This window comes from Lytechinus pictus, chromosome 14 (assembly GCF_037042905.1).
Source record: "Lytechinus pictus isolate F3 Inbred chromosome 14, Lp3.0, whole genome shotgun sequence".
In the NCBI taxonomy this organism is placed as follows: domain Eukaryota; kingdom Metazoa; phylum Echinodermata; class Echinoidea; order Temnopleuroida; family Toxopneustidae; genus Lytechinus; species Lytechinus pictus.
Window position 1 is genome coordinate 20,154,311 of NC_087258.1, and position 19,289 is coordinate 20,173,599.

The 19,289-nt window shown below is 38.2% G+C and overlaps 2 protein-coding genes across 2 annotated transcripts; both read left to right on the forward strand.

Annotated features, from left to right (window-relative positions):
* The first annotated feature begins 830 nt into the window (after positions 1-830).
* On the forward strand, positions 831-1,790 carry LOC129275714 (melanocyte-stimulating hormone receptor-like). The gene has a single exon (XM_054912209.2). The coding sequence runs from the start codon at positions 831-833 to the stop codon at positions 1,788-1,790; it is 960 nt and encodes a 319-aa protein (XP_054768184.2).
* A 2,531-nt stretch (positions 1,791-4,321) lies between these two features.
* Positions 4,322-5,287, forward strand: LOC129275713 (neuromedin-U receptor 1-like). The gene has a single exon (XM_054912208.2). The coding sequence runs from the start codon at positions 4,322-4,324 to the stop codon at positions 5,285-5,287; it is 966 nt and encodes a 321-aa protein (XP_054768183.2).
* The last annotated feature ends 14,002 nt before the right edge of the window (positions 5,288-19,289 follow it).

The following is a 19,289-nucleotide window of genomic DNA, read 5'->3' on the forward strand; positions in this document are numbered from 1 at the left end:
GATTAAACGCTACAAATTAATATCGTCATGAAGCAGACTGTCTACAAAGTCGTGACAAATTTGCAATGTTACCCAGTTTAATAAATTCTTCTCGTAGCTAGGTTGCCTGAGAAATTCATTCTTAACCGCAATGTTGCCTAAACCATTTCAAATATGACAGATGTGCTAAACTTGCATGGGTCTCGATGTACAGTGTCAATTATCGACATTTCCGTATTCAATTCATACTTCTTACAGGAGAGTGGTAAATGTTGGACAATTCTGTTTTTATTTCTGATTATAGTAACTCCCGTAGAACTCGACAGGACAGCGTTGTTGCTGGTAAACGCCAAGCTGGTATATAACCAATTACCTAGGAAACATTTTACGTCTAGATTTACCAGTCATAATGCTGACATTATAGACGACAGATATTACTCTCGGGCCTGTTTATCAAAGTGGAGACAATGGCAGAGTGGGGATTCGAACTCACAACCTTGCGATTATGAGTCCAATGCTCTAACCAAAGGACCACACGACCTGTGAATTGATTTCTAATGACATATAGAGCAGCGTAACTTGGTGAGCAAGCAAGCCATGTTATGCACAGCCTGATGATCTTTACAGAACACCAATGCATCTACACAACCATAACTGTTACTGCTTCTCTTCTGGACATATTCTCATTCTGGTATTGGTATCAGTTCATCTGGTAAAGAAACTCCATAGGAATCTTTAAACTGAGTTTATCATCTTATCATTCTCCAATTAATATTGATGTCATAGTTTGACAGATGCAGGAAATTCCGTAGAGGTCTTTACCATTAAATTATGTAACGGGTGTCATCAAAATGGGCGAAGTTATGGACCAAGCTGTTTTCGTTAATCACCAGTTTGCTGGCAAAATACTCATGGCGTGCATTTCTCCACTTTTCCCATTAATCATCGTCAGCAACGCATTGTTGATTTTGATAGTTTACAGGAATCACAGCCTCCGTACACCAACGAATATCATCGTTGCGAGTCTCGCCTTTTCAACTCTCCTTGACGCCCTTGTCGGACTTCCGCTGAATACGTATGGAGTTGTATTTAAGATAGAAGAGGCGTGCACAGGTGATAGAGATACTCTGTATTATTTGCCCCTGCAAATAATAGCAGGTGTTTCGTTTTGCCACATCGTAGCGTTGACTGCTGATCGATACATAGCTGTTACAAAACCGTTACGCTATGTTCAGATAGTGACGCTTAGGCGCATTGCAATCGCATTGGGATCTCTCTGGATTCTCAGTACGTTGCTGAACAGCGTTCGATATGTTGGATTAAAACTTCAAACAAACTCTACAATCCTGGATGGCAATAAAACAATATGTGGTATGCCCTATTCTGGATCAACGAGTGTAACCTTCGGATGGCTGCTTTTTTGCGTAATCATGGTCTTGATTGTCGCGCTACCTGTTATCAATATTTTGCTACTTCGCATTGCGATGAAGCAAGCGAGAAAAATTGCAATTCAGAGAGTGGTGATAGGTATCCACCAAGATCAACCCCCTGCTCAAGATGACCGGTTGAAGGCATTAAAAACAGTATCGCTTGTTGTGTCACTCTTCGTCATCTTCTGGTTTCCCTTTCCTCTGTATATCGGTTTGTGGCTTACGACGTTCATGTCACCTCTAACATTTTCTGTATATTGTAATTGCTTTCTTGTGTGGCATGCGATCAGTTTGATTGGCAATCCCTTATTATATGGTTTCAGGGAGCGGGCTTTTCGAAAAGGCTTTCAAAATATCTTTCGTCAATGTAGGGCACCGTAGTAATAATCCATTCGCACACACTCGAGTCTTATTTTGCCATATTACATCGGGTTATCGCGTCCGGTCGGACAATCGCGTAATCAGCACATTGCAGAAAAGGGCTCCCTAAATTCCCGAGAGTCGGGTCCTGTTTACCCGACACTTTGTGAAAATTATCACTCATATATGTGAATGTTGGGATTCAATTTACCCGATGTTTTTTATATTAAATTGTAAGTCAAATATACAAAGGGTCGGGTAAACTGGACCAAACCGTTGAGGAATTTAGGTGGCCCTTTTTTTTCTTCGAATGGTCGGGTTACGCGATTGCTCGACCAGAAGGGGTAACCCAATGTGATGGCACAATCCCACACTCGAAGTTATTTCGTTGTATGAGTTTATTTCATAAATATATTGCAAAAACGTTTCGTGTCTCCATGTCTGGTGTTCTTGCAAGATACTGACTTTGATGACAAGCATCCTTTGATCGTATGCAGCGAAAACCTGTCAATAGCCTGCATTGCTGTTACTTGAATAAGTAACTCGATTTGACGAATGTTGCGTCTCTAATAACTAGCAAGCCAATTTGATGATCACTGATGGACGATTTTTCGTCAGACCCATCCTTTGGAACAAAGGAGGGTATTCGTCTTTGATGCGACTTTCACGATTATAAATGATGTTGAACCTGCCAGCGAGCCTGTGATGATGGCCTATGGATTTTTTAGGGCGTAATTGACAGATTGCAAGTCATGCTACAATACGAGATGAAACACAATATGTCTCGTCATCTCACCCTAAATCACAAAAGCTGAAAGCTGATCTTTGAGCTTGTGTTTGTTATAAAACTGCAGCGCGCTTGAACTAGAAATTTACAAACTGTTAGTCATTCCATCAAAATAAATTACCGAAACTGATAATAAAAATTACCCCATGTGTGAAAGCAGCATGAGACTTTTTTGGAATATTCTTTCATTGCATTTTCCTTAGAAAATTTAAATGAATGAATGTAATTTCTCTGACAATTCTTCTTATGTATAAAACACTACACAGTAAAAAGGACTCAAGACTGGCGTTAAAACTGACACACGCATTATATACAATTCCTTTCTTCATTTTTTTGGTTATGTGGTTGCGTTCACCTTGCATCATTATTCATAGATTGATAAAATTATTCATGCCAATTTTATGTTCATTCATGCATGATAAAAAAAATAGGCGTACAGACTCCTCCCCTCATGGATAGCTGGGATCGTGAGGAGAAGAGAGGGAGAGAAAGAGAGGAGACAGGCAAGTTGGAAAAATAGAGTACCCGGGTGAAACGTATTGTTCGTAAGTCATGTAAGTGATCAGTTTAGAATCCAATTCCAATAAGAATCGGCCATCGTTTTAATTGGCCGTTTGATTGACTTGTTATTGACATGATTTCCTAAATCAACCGGGGCGACATCTAAACTGCCGATTCTTCATCACGAACTCGGTAATAAAAAAATGATGCTGCGAAGAGCACTGGTCACGCCATTATAAGTACTGACCCAATTTTGACTTTTTGGATTTTTTTTTTATTAGTCAGAGTAGAATCCTATTCCATTAAAAATCATTCATCGTTGGTTATTTGATTGGCGTAATTTACCATAAAATTATGCACAAGATAGCCAGGGACAACGCCTGAATGGCAAATTCTTCATCACGAACTTGGTAATAATGATTGGTTCTGCTGTGTGCATTTGTCACGCCATTACCAGTAGGAGCGAGCTAATATCTATACCATTCTTCTCCCATGTACCGCTGATCAGGTACCGCGACTCTTTGGTTCCTTTTGGCCTTGCTTGTCCCATTTTCATATCAAGCATGGTATATTTTCTTCATCTAGACCTATTGCTATTGCTCTGATCTAGCAGCTTGAAATGAAAAAGCCTGCATGGCTTTAGATATTATTTGAAGCAACCAAACACAAGCAGACTTGGATATTCCCTGACATAATTTGTCAACATCAAACGCCACAGAATAAAATCGTTATAAAGCAGAATGTGTCCAACGTGGTGACAACTTTGCAATGACCCAGGCCAGAGTCGGACATTCTCCTCGTCGGTTGCTTGAGAAATTTATTCTTGACCGTGAAATTGACTATACCAATCTACACATGCCAGATATGCTGAACTTAGGAGCTCTCTGTGTGGGTTCAATCGTCGACTTTTGCGTGTTCAGAATGAAAGTGGCAAATAGGACAGTTGATTTCTAATGACAAGCAAAACAGTGTGACTTGAAGATCAGGCCATGCACAGCCCAGGCTGCATCTGCACGACCAGGAATGAATTTTCTCCAGACATGTTTTCTTATTCTGGCATTGGCCTCAGTAAATAGTATACCCTTCAATTAAAGAAATACTCTAGATAGATTATCGGAATCTTCAAACTGACAAGTTAATCATATTATAATTCTGCAATGAATATTCTTGTCTTAGCGTGGTAGGAGCAAGGTCAGATGAAGGTCGTCCGTTGAAGTTTTCACCATGACTGCTGTAACAGCTAGGCATTACAGGTATCATCATAATGAGCGTTTTGGACCCAGCTTTTTTCGTTAATCACCAGTTTGCTGGCAAAATACTGATGGTGTGTATTTCTCCACTTTTCCCTTTCATCATCGTCAGCAACGCACTGTTGATTCTGATAGTTTACAGGAATCACAGCCTCCATACACCAACGAATGTCATCGTTGCGAGTCTTGCCTTTTCAAATCTCGTAGATGTCGTTGTTGGACTTCCGCTTTATACGTACGGAGTTGTATTCAAGATAAAAGAAGCGTGCACAGCTGATGGAGATACTTTGTATTATTTAGCCCTGCAAATAACTGCAGGTGTTTCATTTTTGCACATCGTAGCGTTGACTGCTGATCGATACATAGCTGTTACAAAACCGTTACGCTATGTTCAGATAGTGACGCTAAGACGCATAGCAATCGCATTGGGATGTTTCTGGATTCTCAGTACGTTGCTTAACAGCGTACGATATGTTGAATTATTCAAAGATCTTCAAACAAACACGACGATCCCGGATCACAATACAACAATATGCGGAATGCCCTATTCTGGATCAACGACTTTAACCTTCGGATGGATAGTTTTATGCGTAATCGTGGTCTTAATTGTCGTGCTACCTGTTACCAATATTTTAATTCTTCGAATCGCGATGAAGCAAGCGAGAAAAATTGCGATTCAGAGAGAGGTGATAGGTGTCCAGCAAGAACAACCTCCTCGTCAATATGACCGGTTGAAAGCACTTAAAACGATTTTACTTGTCGCGTCACTCTTCATCATCTTCTCGTTTCCCTTTTCTGTGTATCTCGTTTTGCGGCTTACAACGTACGTGTCACCTCTAACATTTACGGTGTATACTCATTGCTTTCTTGTTTGGCATACGATCGGTTTGATTGTTCATCCCTTATTGTATGGTTTCAGGGATCGGGCTTTTCGAAAAGGCTTTCAAAATATCCTGCGTCAATGTGCGGCAACGCAGTAAGGATCCATTTGTACGCACTTGAGGCTTAACTGTGTCATCACATCGCGTCCGGTCGGGCAGTCGCGTATAACCCGACCTTTGCAGCAAAGGGCTCCTTAAACTCCCTCAGGACAAAATTCCAACTGAAACCCATTGAACACCCAATTGAATTTTAATTTGGTTTCAATTTGGACTCAATTCGTATCAGTGGGTTTCAATAGGTCCAATGTGTACACATTAGATACCAGTTGACATGATTGAGGTCCCATTGTAGGGTCCAATTGGTCTTAACTGCCCCCATTATAATTCAATAGGGGACCAATTGAACACCAACTGTTGTCTAATGGGGCCAATTGGTCCCAATGTGTCTTAAATGGGTCTTTAATTGATCCCCAATGTAATTATAATTGGACCCTGCAAATGCTCAATTGGTTTCTGACTCGTTTTAATTGGACCAACTAGGCCACTTGGTCTCCGAATTGGTTTTAGTTGGGACCAATAGCCAATTTGGTTCAACTGGGACAAATAACCAATTCGTTTCAATTGGGACAACTTACCAATTGGTATTCAATTACATGTAGGATCATGTGATAAGCTTATTTGCATAATATATGCATAAATACAATTTTGTTTGTACTTTTAATCATTTACCATTTTCCAGTGATTCATTAGTTTTAGAAACAAGTAAAGAAGGAGTAACAGACAATGAAATGGTATTCACTCGTCAATGGAATTGCCCCGTCCCCCTCCCCCAGAATTTGAAATTTATTCCCCCATTTCGGGGGAAAGTAAAACATAATACCCACGGGACATAATTATGTCCTTCACATATTGCTTGACCTTTGTGTAGGACAAAAAATCAGGATCGTTTAAGGCCACCGCACACCTTGCGACCCGACTGGTCGGGGACTGGCTTGCGACTGAATGAGGGGAGATGAATCGCAAGGTGGTCATAAGCCTCGACACCGCACATCTTGCGATCCGACTACGTACAAGGCTGTCTGCGACTCACGCATGCGCTTTTTGCTTTTTGCCATAACACCTGAGAAAATGCGCTTACGACTGCGTATGCGGGTTGTTTATCATTTACGAGTCGTAAAACTCTGCTGTCTGATTGGCTGGAAGTTGGATTGAGCTTGCGATCCAGTCATAAGGATTCGACATGTCAAATCCTTCCGATTTTCCCTGCGACTTGTCTCTGACCGGTCTGCAACTATCAAACTTGCAAGATCTGTGACGTCACATCTCCCCCACTCAGTCGCAAGCCAGTGAGTCGCAGACCAGTCGGGTCGTAAAGGCCACCGCACACCTTACCTTTGTACACGATAACTGTAAACAATTTATCAAGATGACTTTGAACAGTTAAAGAAAAAAAAAAGTAATCTTAAAGAAACCTTTACTACGGTAAAGCTTTCTTTTTCCCGGTGGGGGAGGTGTTACATATAAGAAGAATTGTAAGAGCAATTTCATTCATTCATTTAGTTATTTCCTCTTTAAGAATATTTTGGAATGATTAAGAATGTTCCAGAAGGCTCTATAGTACAGCTGTGTTACACATGAGTAATCTTTGAATAATCTTTGTTATCTCTGGTATGTCCCAAGAGAGACAATACATACTGCTAAACAATAGAGATTGCTTTATAATAGTCTTGTATTGGTAGTGGAAATACACAATAGGATTAGCTATGCGTTGATTTCATTGAGGTCATTCAGGAATGTTTTTAAAGACAATACTAGAACCTTCCATAATAGTGAATACTATATGGAAGCCTCTAGAATAGTGAATACTAGAATAATCTAGAATAGCTAAAATGTGCATATATAAGCTGCAGTTTCTACAAGGACTTCATCACATCATATGAGATCACTTGATCATATCAGATCACTTCATCATATCAGATCAGAACTCGGAGTTTCACGCCAGACTTTATGTCAGAGCAGAGTTTATTTCCACCTGGAATATTTATCTTCTGTGGAATTATTTGCACGCCATCAATGAACTGTTTGCAGTTATTTTGAGAGAGGAATTCTCAGTTCTCATCGAGATCATCAACATCATCAACCTGATTAATGAACGCTTTTCAACCCTGAATTTGACCGTTAATCATCATCATCGTCTTCACGGACATTTCAACTCGTTACAGTGACTCTCATTATTCATCGTGCTTCAACATCAGTTTCATCGTCACCATCTTTGTAAACAGAGTTTTCGCCAGCCAACTGGGATACTATCATTTGGATCATAAATTTGGAATAACACCAGAACCGACCTCAAGTGATTGTTGTAAGATATTTTGTTTTAATTTTGTTTAAGTACATAATTTATTTCATGTAATAAAAAAAAAAGGAAATTCAAACTAAATTTCTGATTGTTATTTGTTGCAGTATCGTAACATCATATTCGTTGTAGTCATATTCTTTCATATTCGTTTTTTGATCGCTAGTAATTTGTTGTTGTATTGGATCGGCATTTGATTTCGTTGGCATGAACAATAAAATATGCGCACAGCTCAGCTGCATGCGCGTATCGAGTTGACCTTCCTGAGAGAAACACGCTTGTGTTGCTGCCCTCTACGTTCGTGATGACTGCCTTGCGATTCATCTCCCCTCAGTCGCAAGCCAGTCGGCGACCGGTCGGGTCGTAAGGTGTGCGGTGGCCTTAAGGTGTGCGGTGGACTTTACAGACGCACCTTGTTGTGCAGATATCAACGCATGCGAAATGGTTAAGCTGCATGGAGAGGTGAATATGACCAACGGATTTGATTGCCAGCGATCTAATAATCCACGTTAGACGCAATAGATCAATTCGATGGACAGTAATGATAAACCTAAGCCTTAATTCAGTAAGTTTTTTCTCACTTAATATGTACTCGATTTGTTTGAAGAACCGCTTTCTTATCAGTGTCATAATACACCATGCAGGGAAGTGTTATAACACTTCCCTGCACCATGTAAGCCAAGCGCTTCTCATGACGTCTCCAGCCCAGCGGCCGGAGTCCCGAGGTCAGGCGGGCATGTTGTGATGAGTATTCGTACGTACGTGAAAGCACGGGATTTTCTCATCTCACAACGTGCGAATGGCATGCATGGTGCTGCATGCACTATAGCGTACCTACGGGGGGGGGGGCAGGGTGGCAGTCTACCCCCCCCCCCCGACGAGCCACCACCCATGCATGTATCCCTGCCCCCCTTAAGAGCTTGAAAGACCTTTTTGCCCCCCCCCCTGACGAAAATCCTGGAAAATCCTAGGTACACCACTGGTTGCATGCGTTGATTTCGACATGCCTTTGTATAACATACATGTAGTATTAACAAGAATTTTGCACACGAGCCGCATATCTAATGTTGCCGTACACAAGGTTGCGAAAAGTGGCTATTATTTTTTGGTAACACTGCCTACCCGGTGTTGATAAAAGAAATGGGGTCACAAACAATAATGAAATCGACCCTTTTCTGTCATGTTTTGTTTGTTGTTGGTATCCATAGATAGGTTAAGTAACAATTAAAACCCTTAGTAATGGTAGATTTACATCTTTAATGTGTTACGTCGGGACCTGACCTTGCGTGAATTGATGTAATGACTGTGCTGTAAGTGACCATTATCCGTTTGTTAATGTCAGGGTTGGCATAGGACAATGAGATTTTGATTGGTTGTGAGAGCTCAAGGTATAAGTGCTTACAAATTATAATTATCCACCAGAATCTAGCCAGTCGTGCTCATTTCATGTTTACTTTTCCTATCTCCAAATGCTTCACAGCCATCCGCACTGTCAGGCGCCCACTATTTTTGGTATATTTTTATTTGGTCCAGTGCCAATTCGTCCAATTGCCAACTAGTCTGCTATCATTTGGCTTACCATCAGTTCGTCCAATATCCACAGGGTCTAATTGCCATTTCGTCCACTCGCCATTTCATCTAATAACCAGTTGGTCCAATAGCCGTTTAGTCCATATAGGTCTACCATTCGGTGTAATTAGACTAAGTGTTAATTGGGCAAAGTGAATGAAAATAAAGCGACTATTAGACCAACTGGTTACGAGACGAAATGGTCATAGACGAACAGGTGATTCGCCGCGAAGTGATGATTGGACCAATGGTTGTTAGACGAAAGACGAATGTTGATGGACAGAAATGCAGTTAGACCATGTGGTGTGTGGACAAATTGGCAATTTACACTATTTTTTAGGGGCAGCACTGCGAAAAGGAGGAATGCAAGGCGATCCCCTATAAATATTTGAGATGTAAAATTAAAAAAGAATAAGAAAGGGAAGGGAAGGGAAAAGAGAGATTTAAGAAAGTAGACAGGAAATAGAAATAAAAAAATACTTTGACATTGTAACCTATTCAATACATATTCAATATAACTTATTATTTGATTGAGAAAATTGACACCACCTGAGGTGAGAGCGGCAAATTGAAATTGCACGTCTTGTCAATCAACTCAAGTGTTATAATAAAATCAAAACCATTAGCATGCTAATAATGATAATCCTTAACCCAGGGAAGCCAATTAAGCTATTAATTACACTGCAAAAACTCCGGTGTTGATTCAACAACAGCCCGGAATCTATATATGTCCACTCCAGAGAAGTGTTAAACAACGCCAGTTTCGTTTTGGTCTAACACCAGAAAGATAATTATACAACACCAATTAGTATTAAAACAGCAACGGTTTGATTCCAAACTGGGCTCCGTAACACAAATATCAGCGATGAATCACTAATTTGAAAGAACAACTCTGATTGGTTCCTAGTCAGTCTACTGAGCAAAATGCGCATGCAAGAACGATCTTTGTAGGCCATTTCATTTAGCGATGAATCGCTAACCTTTGTGTTACGGAACCCTGGTGTTGTTTCAATACTTCTCTGATGTGGACATATATAAATTCCGAGCTGGTGTTAAATCAACACTGGAGTTTTTGCAGTGTATGAACCGTTCGATCACCCTCCTCTATTTTTGAACGTCGAGTGCCTGACAAGAAAGCAGAAGGTCCCATTTTTAAGTCTTTGGTATGAATCGGTCGGGGTTCGAAACCGCGACCTCCCATTCACGAGGCGGGCGCTGTACCACTAAGCCACCATGTCCCAATGCTAAACCCAGGACCTTGGCCCGTATTCCATAAACGAGATAAGCTTTTTGCTTAAGTCTTAGCAATTTGTCTTAGCATTTTGCTTGTCTAAGAAATCTTCCCTAACGATATTCTATAAACTTTAAGACATTTGTCTCAAGTCAGACGATATGGCTAAGCCAAAGTCTCAAAGTCAAATTCTATGACCTTCAAAACTGCTGCAGGGGTGACTGCAACAAAATAGCAAAAATGTCATTGAAGTTGTTTTTTCTTAACAAGTTTGATTTTATTGAAACTAATTACAACTATTGTAGTAAAAGAAGAGCATTCATCACCCATATATGGTAAGAATTCTTTATTCAGAGTATTCTATATTTTGTTAATTACCAAAACATTTCAATCCCAAACCGAGTGACTTGCACAGTTTTTTATGTATCAGTCCCATTCATTACTTTTCATGTATTGTTTGTCAAAATCTAAATGGGATAGGGTAGATTCCTCTCGACATCTTTATTCTACTTCAGTTGAAGTAGACCTAGGCCTAGGTCTAAGGGAAAACATTTGTAACTTTTGAGACTAGTCTTGGGTCTAACATTAGGCCTAGATCTAGCCTAGGCCCAAGATCTACAACTAATATCCGTCTGTTTGGAGGAGAATTGAACATTGTTTTTACTTTTTACTTTCCTGAAGGCTGAAGCAAAACGTAACTTTGTTAGTCTAGTGCCGTAGTGGAGCAACTGAGACTGAAGCTACATACTAGGCCTAGATCTAACGATAGACCTATATTAGTATTGGTCTAGGCCTAGAACATGCAGGACTTAGCCTAGCTGGCTTAGCCTTAAGACAGGGATAGGCCTAGATCTATCTAGATCTACATGTAGGTCTAGAATAGATCTGACTTAGACCAAAAGCTTCAGTCTCCGACTGTATTTTGGTTGTTCCGCTATTTTAGTATTACGAGTACGACACTAAACAGTCTAATGTTACGTTGGCCTAGTCTCACCAATGTGATATGACAGTAAATGTCAGAAACTTTTAAATAAATCCCCAGAAACGACGGTTATTCCTGTCAACAGTGCTAGATATATCGCTATGCATTGCTTGCCAACTATGCCTAAAGTTAGATCTAGTCCTAGTAGTAGTCTAGACATCTATCTAGATCTACTCCTGCTTTAGGTCCATCTGTTTGTTTGGAGTTTTTATTTTATACATTTTGAGGACTTGTTTAGATCTAGGTTTCCAGGACTAGAAAACAGGCCTAAACCTAGACCAACACTGGCAACAGCTCAGTCTAGACTAGGGCCTAGATTTATATAAGAATTTAGATCTAGGGCCTAGGCGGCCTAGCCTGTGCTTTCTTCTATTCATTCTAGATTTTATTTCTAGCCTATCCGGTAGCCCTAACGTTAGGACTGGCTGATCTAGTCTACTGTTTGATCTAGAAATCTCTAACCTAGGCCTAGATCTAGACTAAATGACTTACTCACTTAGACTAAAAGTTAGACCCTATCTAGATCTAGAACTATACCAATCTAGGTGTACATAGGGTCATAGTAATAGGTGTAGATCTAGAGACTTGTAGACTCTATCTCAATGTAGATTCTAGATCTAAAAATAGTAAATGTAGGCTAGATCTAGTCTAGTTCTACTCATCTAACGTTAGGCCTGAGAAAGGAAGTAGGCTAGGGATCTAGCATTGGGTTATTTCTAGGACTAAAGAATCTTGATCTAGGCTTAGATCTAAACTAGGGGCTGTAGTTCGAAATCTTGAGGTCTAGCCCCCCCCCCCCAAAAAAAAAAAAAAAAAAAAAAAAAAACTAGAACTAAGCCCTCAGCTACATGTAGTTCTCTATGTAGCCAAACAAAAGTTAGCATTGACCATTGTCTTAATCTTTTTTGGCGTATACATGTAGTTATCATACAAACACATAATTTGATGAATGAGGAAATGTGTCTTGCAGATTATTTTAGCTCAAAACCTACATTTCATGGACATATAGGCCAATGTCATAAAATGAAGAAGTAGTTCAATACACATCATGCTGTTTACACATTTGTTGATCTGATATGCTGTTACCATGGCAACAAATTTTCAAATATATATCTTGCAGATCTACACCTCAAAATCAATGTGTGAGCCAACTTTTATAAGAATTGGTAAAACTAATAAAGGGATTCAAACCACAAGATTTTCACCTAATTTCTTTATATAATATGTTGTTACCATAGCAACACGAATTCTGATACAGGCAAAAGTATATCTTAGACATCTTCAACTCAAGACTATTGTGTGCGCCAACATTTTAGGAGAATTGACCAGTTGAAAACTGATAAAGTAATTCAAATTACAAGATTTTCATCTAGTTTTTGTTATTTTATTTGTTGCCATGGCAACGCAATTTTTTATAAAGGCATAAAATATACTTTGCACATCTTCACATCAAGACTAACGTTTGTGCCACATTTCATGATAATTGATTAAAAACTGAAGAAGTCGTTGGAACGTACTGCAAGATTTTTACATAATTTTTGCCCTAATATACCGTTACCATGGCAACACAATTTCCGACACATGCGAAAATGTGTCTTGCACATCTTTACCTCAAGACTTATGTCTGTGGCAAACATCATGAGAAGTGGTTGAAATATTGTAAACTTGTTAAAACCACAAATTTTTCACCTAATTTTCATTATTTAATATGTTGTTACCATGGCAATGCAATTTTTGTATATAGGCATAAAATATGTTTTGCACATCTTCACATCAAGACTAATGTTTGTGCCACATTTCATGAGAATTGGTTAAAAACTGAGGAAGTAGTTGGAATAGCAAGATTTATACATAATTTTTGCCATAATATACTGTTACCATGGCAACACAATTTCCGACACATGCAAAATTGTGTCTTGCACATCTTTTCCTCAAATCCAATGTGTGAGCCAACTTTCATGAGAATTGGTAGAAAACCGATGAAGTAATCTAAATTTTAAATTTTGGCCATAATATACTGTTACCATGGCAACACAATTTCTGAAAAAGCAAAAAAAAAATTCTTACACCTCCTTACCTTAAGACCAATGTGTGTTCCAAATTTCATGAAAATCGGTTAAAAACTGAGGAAGTAGCTCGAAATGCAATATAGGTATAAATTCTAAAAAAAAATGGCCATGATTTGTTGGATTTAAACGTTGTCTTAAAGCAATTAAGACAACTCACAACTGTCTTAAAGTTAGGGCAAAATTCTTAGCCATGTATAATTTATGAAATACAGACTCTGCATATTTAAGAAAAGTTACTTAGCCATTCATCCTAAATCTGTCTTAGTCGCGCGAAAATTCTTAGCCAAATTCTTAGACAAAATTCTTAGCCAATTCTTTATGGAATACGCGTTTTGGCTAAGAATTTTGTCTTAGACAGAAAACTAAGACAAAATGCTTAGATTTTTGACTTAAGCATGCTTATCTCGTTTATGGAATACGGGCCCTTGTGATTAAACGACCTGGAGCTTAATTATCCACTGACTTCCAGAATGCTGGCAGCATCGTATCATATTTGATTTACCAGTGATAAGCATCCGAAAAACATATAGTAAATACAAGATCTGCCACCAACCTACGACGTCTCGATGTCTTAAAATGCAATATCGAATAGTATTAATGCTCATTCATTAGCTCATCATAGCACTGTGTAATTCATTACCCCTTCATTTAAAAATCATAACAACCCTCTCTAGTTCAAAAAAAGAAGCTGAAATCTTCTAATGTCCGGCAAATCTTAAACTGTCAATGGTTCTTATGTTAAAGATTTTTAATGATTCCGACTTTCATTCTTTTTTTCTATTCTAATTTGTATATATGTAGTATTTACTTGGTATATTAATATACTTTGTATATACCTATTTTGCTTCGATACCTTTATTAGAACCCCTTTTAATACCAGCTCTTCCTGAAAGGGCACCCTATTAAAATATTCTAACAAAATACAAAAATCAAAATATAAATAATAAGTTTGGGAATGTGCATATGAGGGAGTGATGGCATGGGAGACGATAGAGGGCTACCACTTTTGCAGGTAAATAATGAACAACGAAAGAGGGAGACTATATGATAGGAGAAGAAGGGTGTAAAATGAATATTTTTGGTCACGTTACTCTACATCATGATAATTACCTAATTGTGCAATTGAGAAAACAAAATGACATCAACTGCCGTCTTGCTCACATCCCTACAAATAAATAAAAAAAAAGCAATATCCTGGGGTCTCTCCAGTATGTTTGTGTGGGTAAGCGAGTTGTATATGAGGATATAGGCGAATATTTGTGTGTGTGGATGCATGTATGTTTGTGCGTCGAAAATTGCCATTGGCCATGGGATAAGTATCACATAACACTATCCAACCGAGGACGTTTGATGTAACATGGAAGGTTATTCTTTGTTGCCTCTCAAATGGATGTAAACCGAACTTAGATGGAGCTAGAATACGTTACAATAAAACAAAACAAAAGTTTATAAACCCTAACGTCCTCGGTTACCTACTGTGTTGTCCACATCCCCACAAATAAAAAGAATATATCATGGCGCCTCTCTTGTATGTGTGTGTCGGTTAGTGTGCTGTATATGAGGATTTAGGCAAAATATTTGTGTGTGGATGCATAGTGCGTCGGTAATTCCCATTGGCGATAAGATAAGTATAACAGACCACGATCTAACCGAGGACGTTTGGTGTAACATGGATGGTTTTCCTTTAAATGGCTGCAAATCGAACGTAGATGGAGCTAGAATACTTGTTTAAATAGAACAAAAGTTTCGGCTCCATGTTATATACTGGAGTGTGAATCCCCGCTTTTCTGCACTAGGATAGAATGCTTGTGTTTTCTTACTCCGCGCTTCGCACTCGCATTAATTGTTTCGTTAGATACATATCGATCGATCCTGATTATAGTTAGATAGAGTGCTCGGAATGTTAAGTTTTCAGGTCAGAATGTCAAACATTTAAGCTCACGTTTCGTGCTAGCATTATATGTGGTTGGAAATTTCAGATACAGAGTAGAAAGTATTGGCACATCATATGCTATCTCTTAAGAGTACAGCTCATTGTTAAGTTTGTTTTGGGGGGGAAAAACTATGCAGTTATTTAAACTGAGAGGTATCTTTGATATCTTGTTCTGTCTCATCAATGTCCATGGGTGACCTGACCTTGGTCAATTTGAAGGATGAATGAGTCACATTAGAAAATCAAAATAAGGAAAATGTGTACAAAAGTGTGTATATCTATATATATATATTTAAAACGAAGAGAGAGAGGGAAACCTCAATATGAAATGACAACCAAAGCCAACGATGTAAAAATTGGAAAATACTTCATCATTGTTCATCTAGACAACAGATATTTTGAAAGCCAAATTTAGTAATGTCAATTGCTGGGTGCAAATTTTATCTTGCCCCTGGCGCTGTTTTCCTTAGATACGACACCACCACACCAACACCACCATATCATCATCATCATCATCATCATCATCATCATAACCACCACCATCATCATCACCACCACCATCATCATCGTCATCATCACCACCATCATCATCACCAGGGCCAGCACCATCACCACCACCATCGTCTTCATCACCATCATTAGTACCAACACCAACATCATCATTACTATCATCATCATCATCATCATCATCATCATCATCACTTTCCTTTACACATGTTAAATATCCATACTTTTCACATCTTAACTGTTGATGCCCCCCCCCTTATTTTCTTTAAGAGCTTCGACCCCAGTTGGTGTTCCTAGTATAGAGGACAACGCCATGCATGCCATGAGGTGTTGAAACACCCTGGAGTTTGAACTTAACACCAAAGATTGTTAAAGTAGCAACCAATGATAAAGTAATAACAATCATGGGTGTTGAAATGGTAAATTGCCATTTCGTCTACTGCCAACTCGTCTATTCACCACATGGTCTACCTTCATTTAGTCTAATGCCATTCCGTCCATCAACATTTCGTCTAACAACCATTTTGTCCAATGACCATGTGGTCCAATCGTCACTTTGTCTAATCACCATTTCGCCTCATAACCATTCGGTCTAATGTCCATTTCATTTTCATTGAATTTGCACTTTGTCCATTTAGACCAAATGGTAAATGGAGTTATGGACTAAATGGCTATTGGACTAACTGGTTATTAGACGAAATGGTGAGTGGACGAATTGGCAATTTGACCATGTAGATAGTGAACGAACTGATGGTAGATCAAATGATAGTAGACGAGTTGGCAATTGGACGAATCGGAAATAAACCGTTCAAACAGGGACGTGAGAGGGAGACCGTGAAATGACCGTTGTGGTCATAAATTGTGTGGTTTTTTTAAATCACATTTCACCTCTATTTGTTTGTCTACAAATCGCAAAACACACAGCATGTGTGTAGAAGACATGATACCCCCATGTATCTAAGACAAGTATGAAAAATACTATTTCTCTTTCAACAATAAAATGTACCTTCCAACTGATCATCCTGCGGCCTTTAAGGGATGGTTCAGGCTGGAAATATTCATATCTCAATAAATAAAGTAAGATTCACAGAGCAAAATGCTGAAAAATTGATCAAAATCGGATAGCAAATAACGAAAATATTGAATTTAAATATCTGCGTTATTCCGGTGAAATAGTTATTCATGCCTTTACTTGTTCTTTTGTATTTCATTATATAAAATTAGGCTAATTTAAAATTTTTCTACCAAGAACGAAAACAGTTCGATTGACAACTGATTAAGCGCATTAGTCATTTATTGCGGCAACTTATTTCATCATAATGGAGACACATCATATACACATGTATGATTTCATGTAATAACATAAGATAAAGGAAAGTGGGGATATGACATCATTAGCCCACCTAATGAATATTCATGATGATGTGTATATAACTGTTTTCACAAAATATTGATAAACTTTATAATTCGATAACTTCGTTATTTGTTATCTGATTTTGATGAAATATTCAGCATTTTGCTTTGTGAATTTAACTCTATTTATTTAGATATAAATATTTTCAGCCCGGACCATCGCTTTATTTGCCGTCTCAGATCCATGCAACAGAAATAACCCGGACCGTAAAGTGCATTTTTTGAAGATGCTTGTTATAAGATGTCATGTAAAAATAAATTTTCATCTATTTTGCGTAAATTAGATAAACAAGGCTTTCACGTGACCTTCGTATAAATGTTAGCCAGAGCAAGAGTTCAGTAAAGATGAATAGAGAGATGAGAGAGGGAACATGCTGCAAATCACTACAAAGCTTACACGAAATGAATGTTTTAGTTCAACTTTATTTCTATATAAAATATCAATATCGACATAACTAACACGGAAGCAAAGCATGGACTACAGTTTGCATGTTTATGTTCTAGGAAATAATAAAAATCGACCTTACTAATCATATAAGATTAAAATTTTTTAAACAAGCGAAAAAGGGAAAGAACAAATCAAAGAAATATGCAAGAAACAACTACATGTGAGCAATTATATTTACTGTTAACACTGTTATACTTTAATGCAATATCATTATCCAATATTCTATGTTTTATCTTTCAAATTTAAGTAGTTTCCTTGAATAAATTTTGCTGGATTATTTAATGTGTCAATGATAAAATACACTTTAATTCATATTTTACTGTATCATTGTGTTGTCTATGATAACTTTTCTCATTTCACCGATTCCTGATTTTAATGTATTAAAATATGTGAAATATATCTTTGAAAACGGGTTTGATCCTTTAATTGTGGTACGCCCTGTATTGTTATTTTATGTTAACAGGACCATGCTGAAAAAAGGTCAATCGGAGCTTGTTATCCTGTATAAAGATATTTTAATTAATAAATAAATAGATACCTAAAATAAAAGGAGACGATAACCGAAGATAATGATGTTATCAAATCGAATTCAACTTTTGATTTTGCCCTTCTCTAAAGATTCCAATGAAATACAAATCATGGCAATGCAACCAGTGAATTGGTATACAGGGAAAGCGATGTAGAATATGCAGGTTCACGTACCGGCTATATTATGTTATTTGTACTGTATAGTACTGCCCGAACAGTATACTAATTCCCATTTATTCACATTAAACATTGATCAAATCGATAACATTTAAATTCATCTCAATAGTAATAAGGTTTGATTATAAAAGAAGGAAGTTCACCCGAAACCAAAATGGCATAAATTTGCAATTCGAATCTGCATTTGAGAAAAAAAAATAATAATAACTCCTGTTAATTAGATGTTTAATGCAAACTCGATCAGTAACGACTTGGGAGATCGTTTTTATTTTTCTTAAAGGTAAACCAAAGCGGTAAGAAACATTTATTGACAGCATCCCCCTGGAATTCTAGAAACATTTATTGATATTCTAGTAGGTGTTAAAAATTGAGAAATCGTTAAATTCTTTTTTTTTTGCTTGTCAAATTTACATCAACACCCCCAAGTAAAAGAGAAAAATCGTTCCCAAGGTCCTGGCCTCGTGGGAAGTCTCCGTTCAGTTTACCAAACTGGTAACTTGCACATGAAGTACTGAGAAACATAATCACACGGTCTGTCGTTCCACCCAAAGTCGTGTGCGCTTCTTGTCTCCACACAGTGTTCTCTCGAACCAGCGTTGTCGGGCTGTCCGGGGGACCACATGCTCATGGTGAACGAGGATCGGTCGGTCCACTCGAAGTTCCCCTCGCTGGTAGTATCATGGAGACCAATCCACATGTCACGCCCAATTGATTCATCATCTCCCTGATCCTGATTACGATAATGATAATAATGAAGAACTGATTACCACTTTGTGTCGTATCTCATTTAGTCTTAAAATAGCCCTATACCCTCGGCCTTCGGGACAGCTTTTCGGATACATTAATTGGTCTATTAGCTTTCAGAAAAAAATAAAATTCTTTAGAGCA

Coding starts and splice junctions, on each gene's coding strand:
- LOC129275714 (XM_054912209.2), top strand. CDS start 831: ATGGGCGAAGTTATGGACCAAGCTGTTTTCGTTAATCACCAGTTTGCT.
- LOC129275713 (XM_054912208.2), top strand. CDS start 4,322: ATGAGCGTTTTGGACCCAGCTTTTTTCGTTAATCACCAGTTTGCTGGC.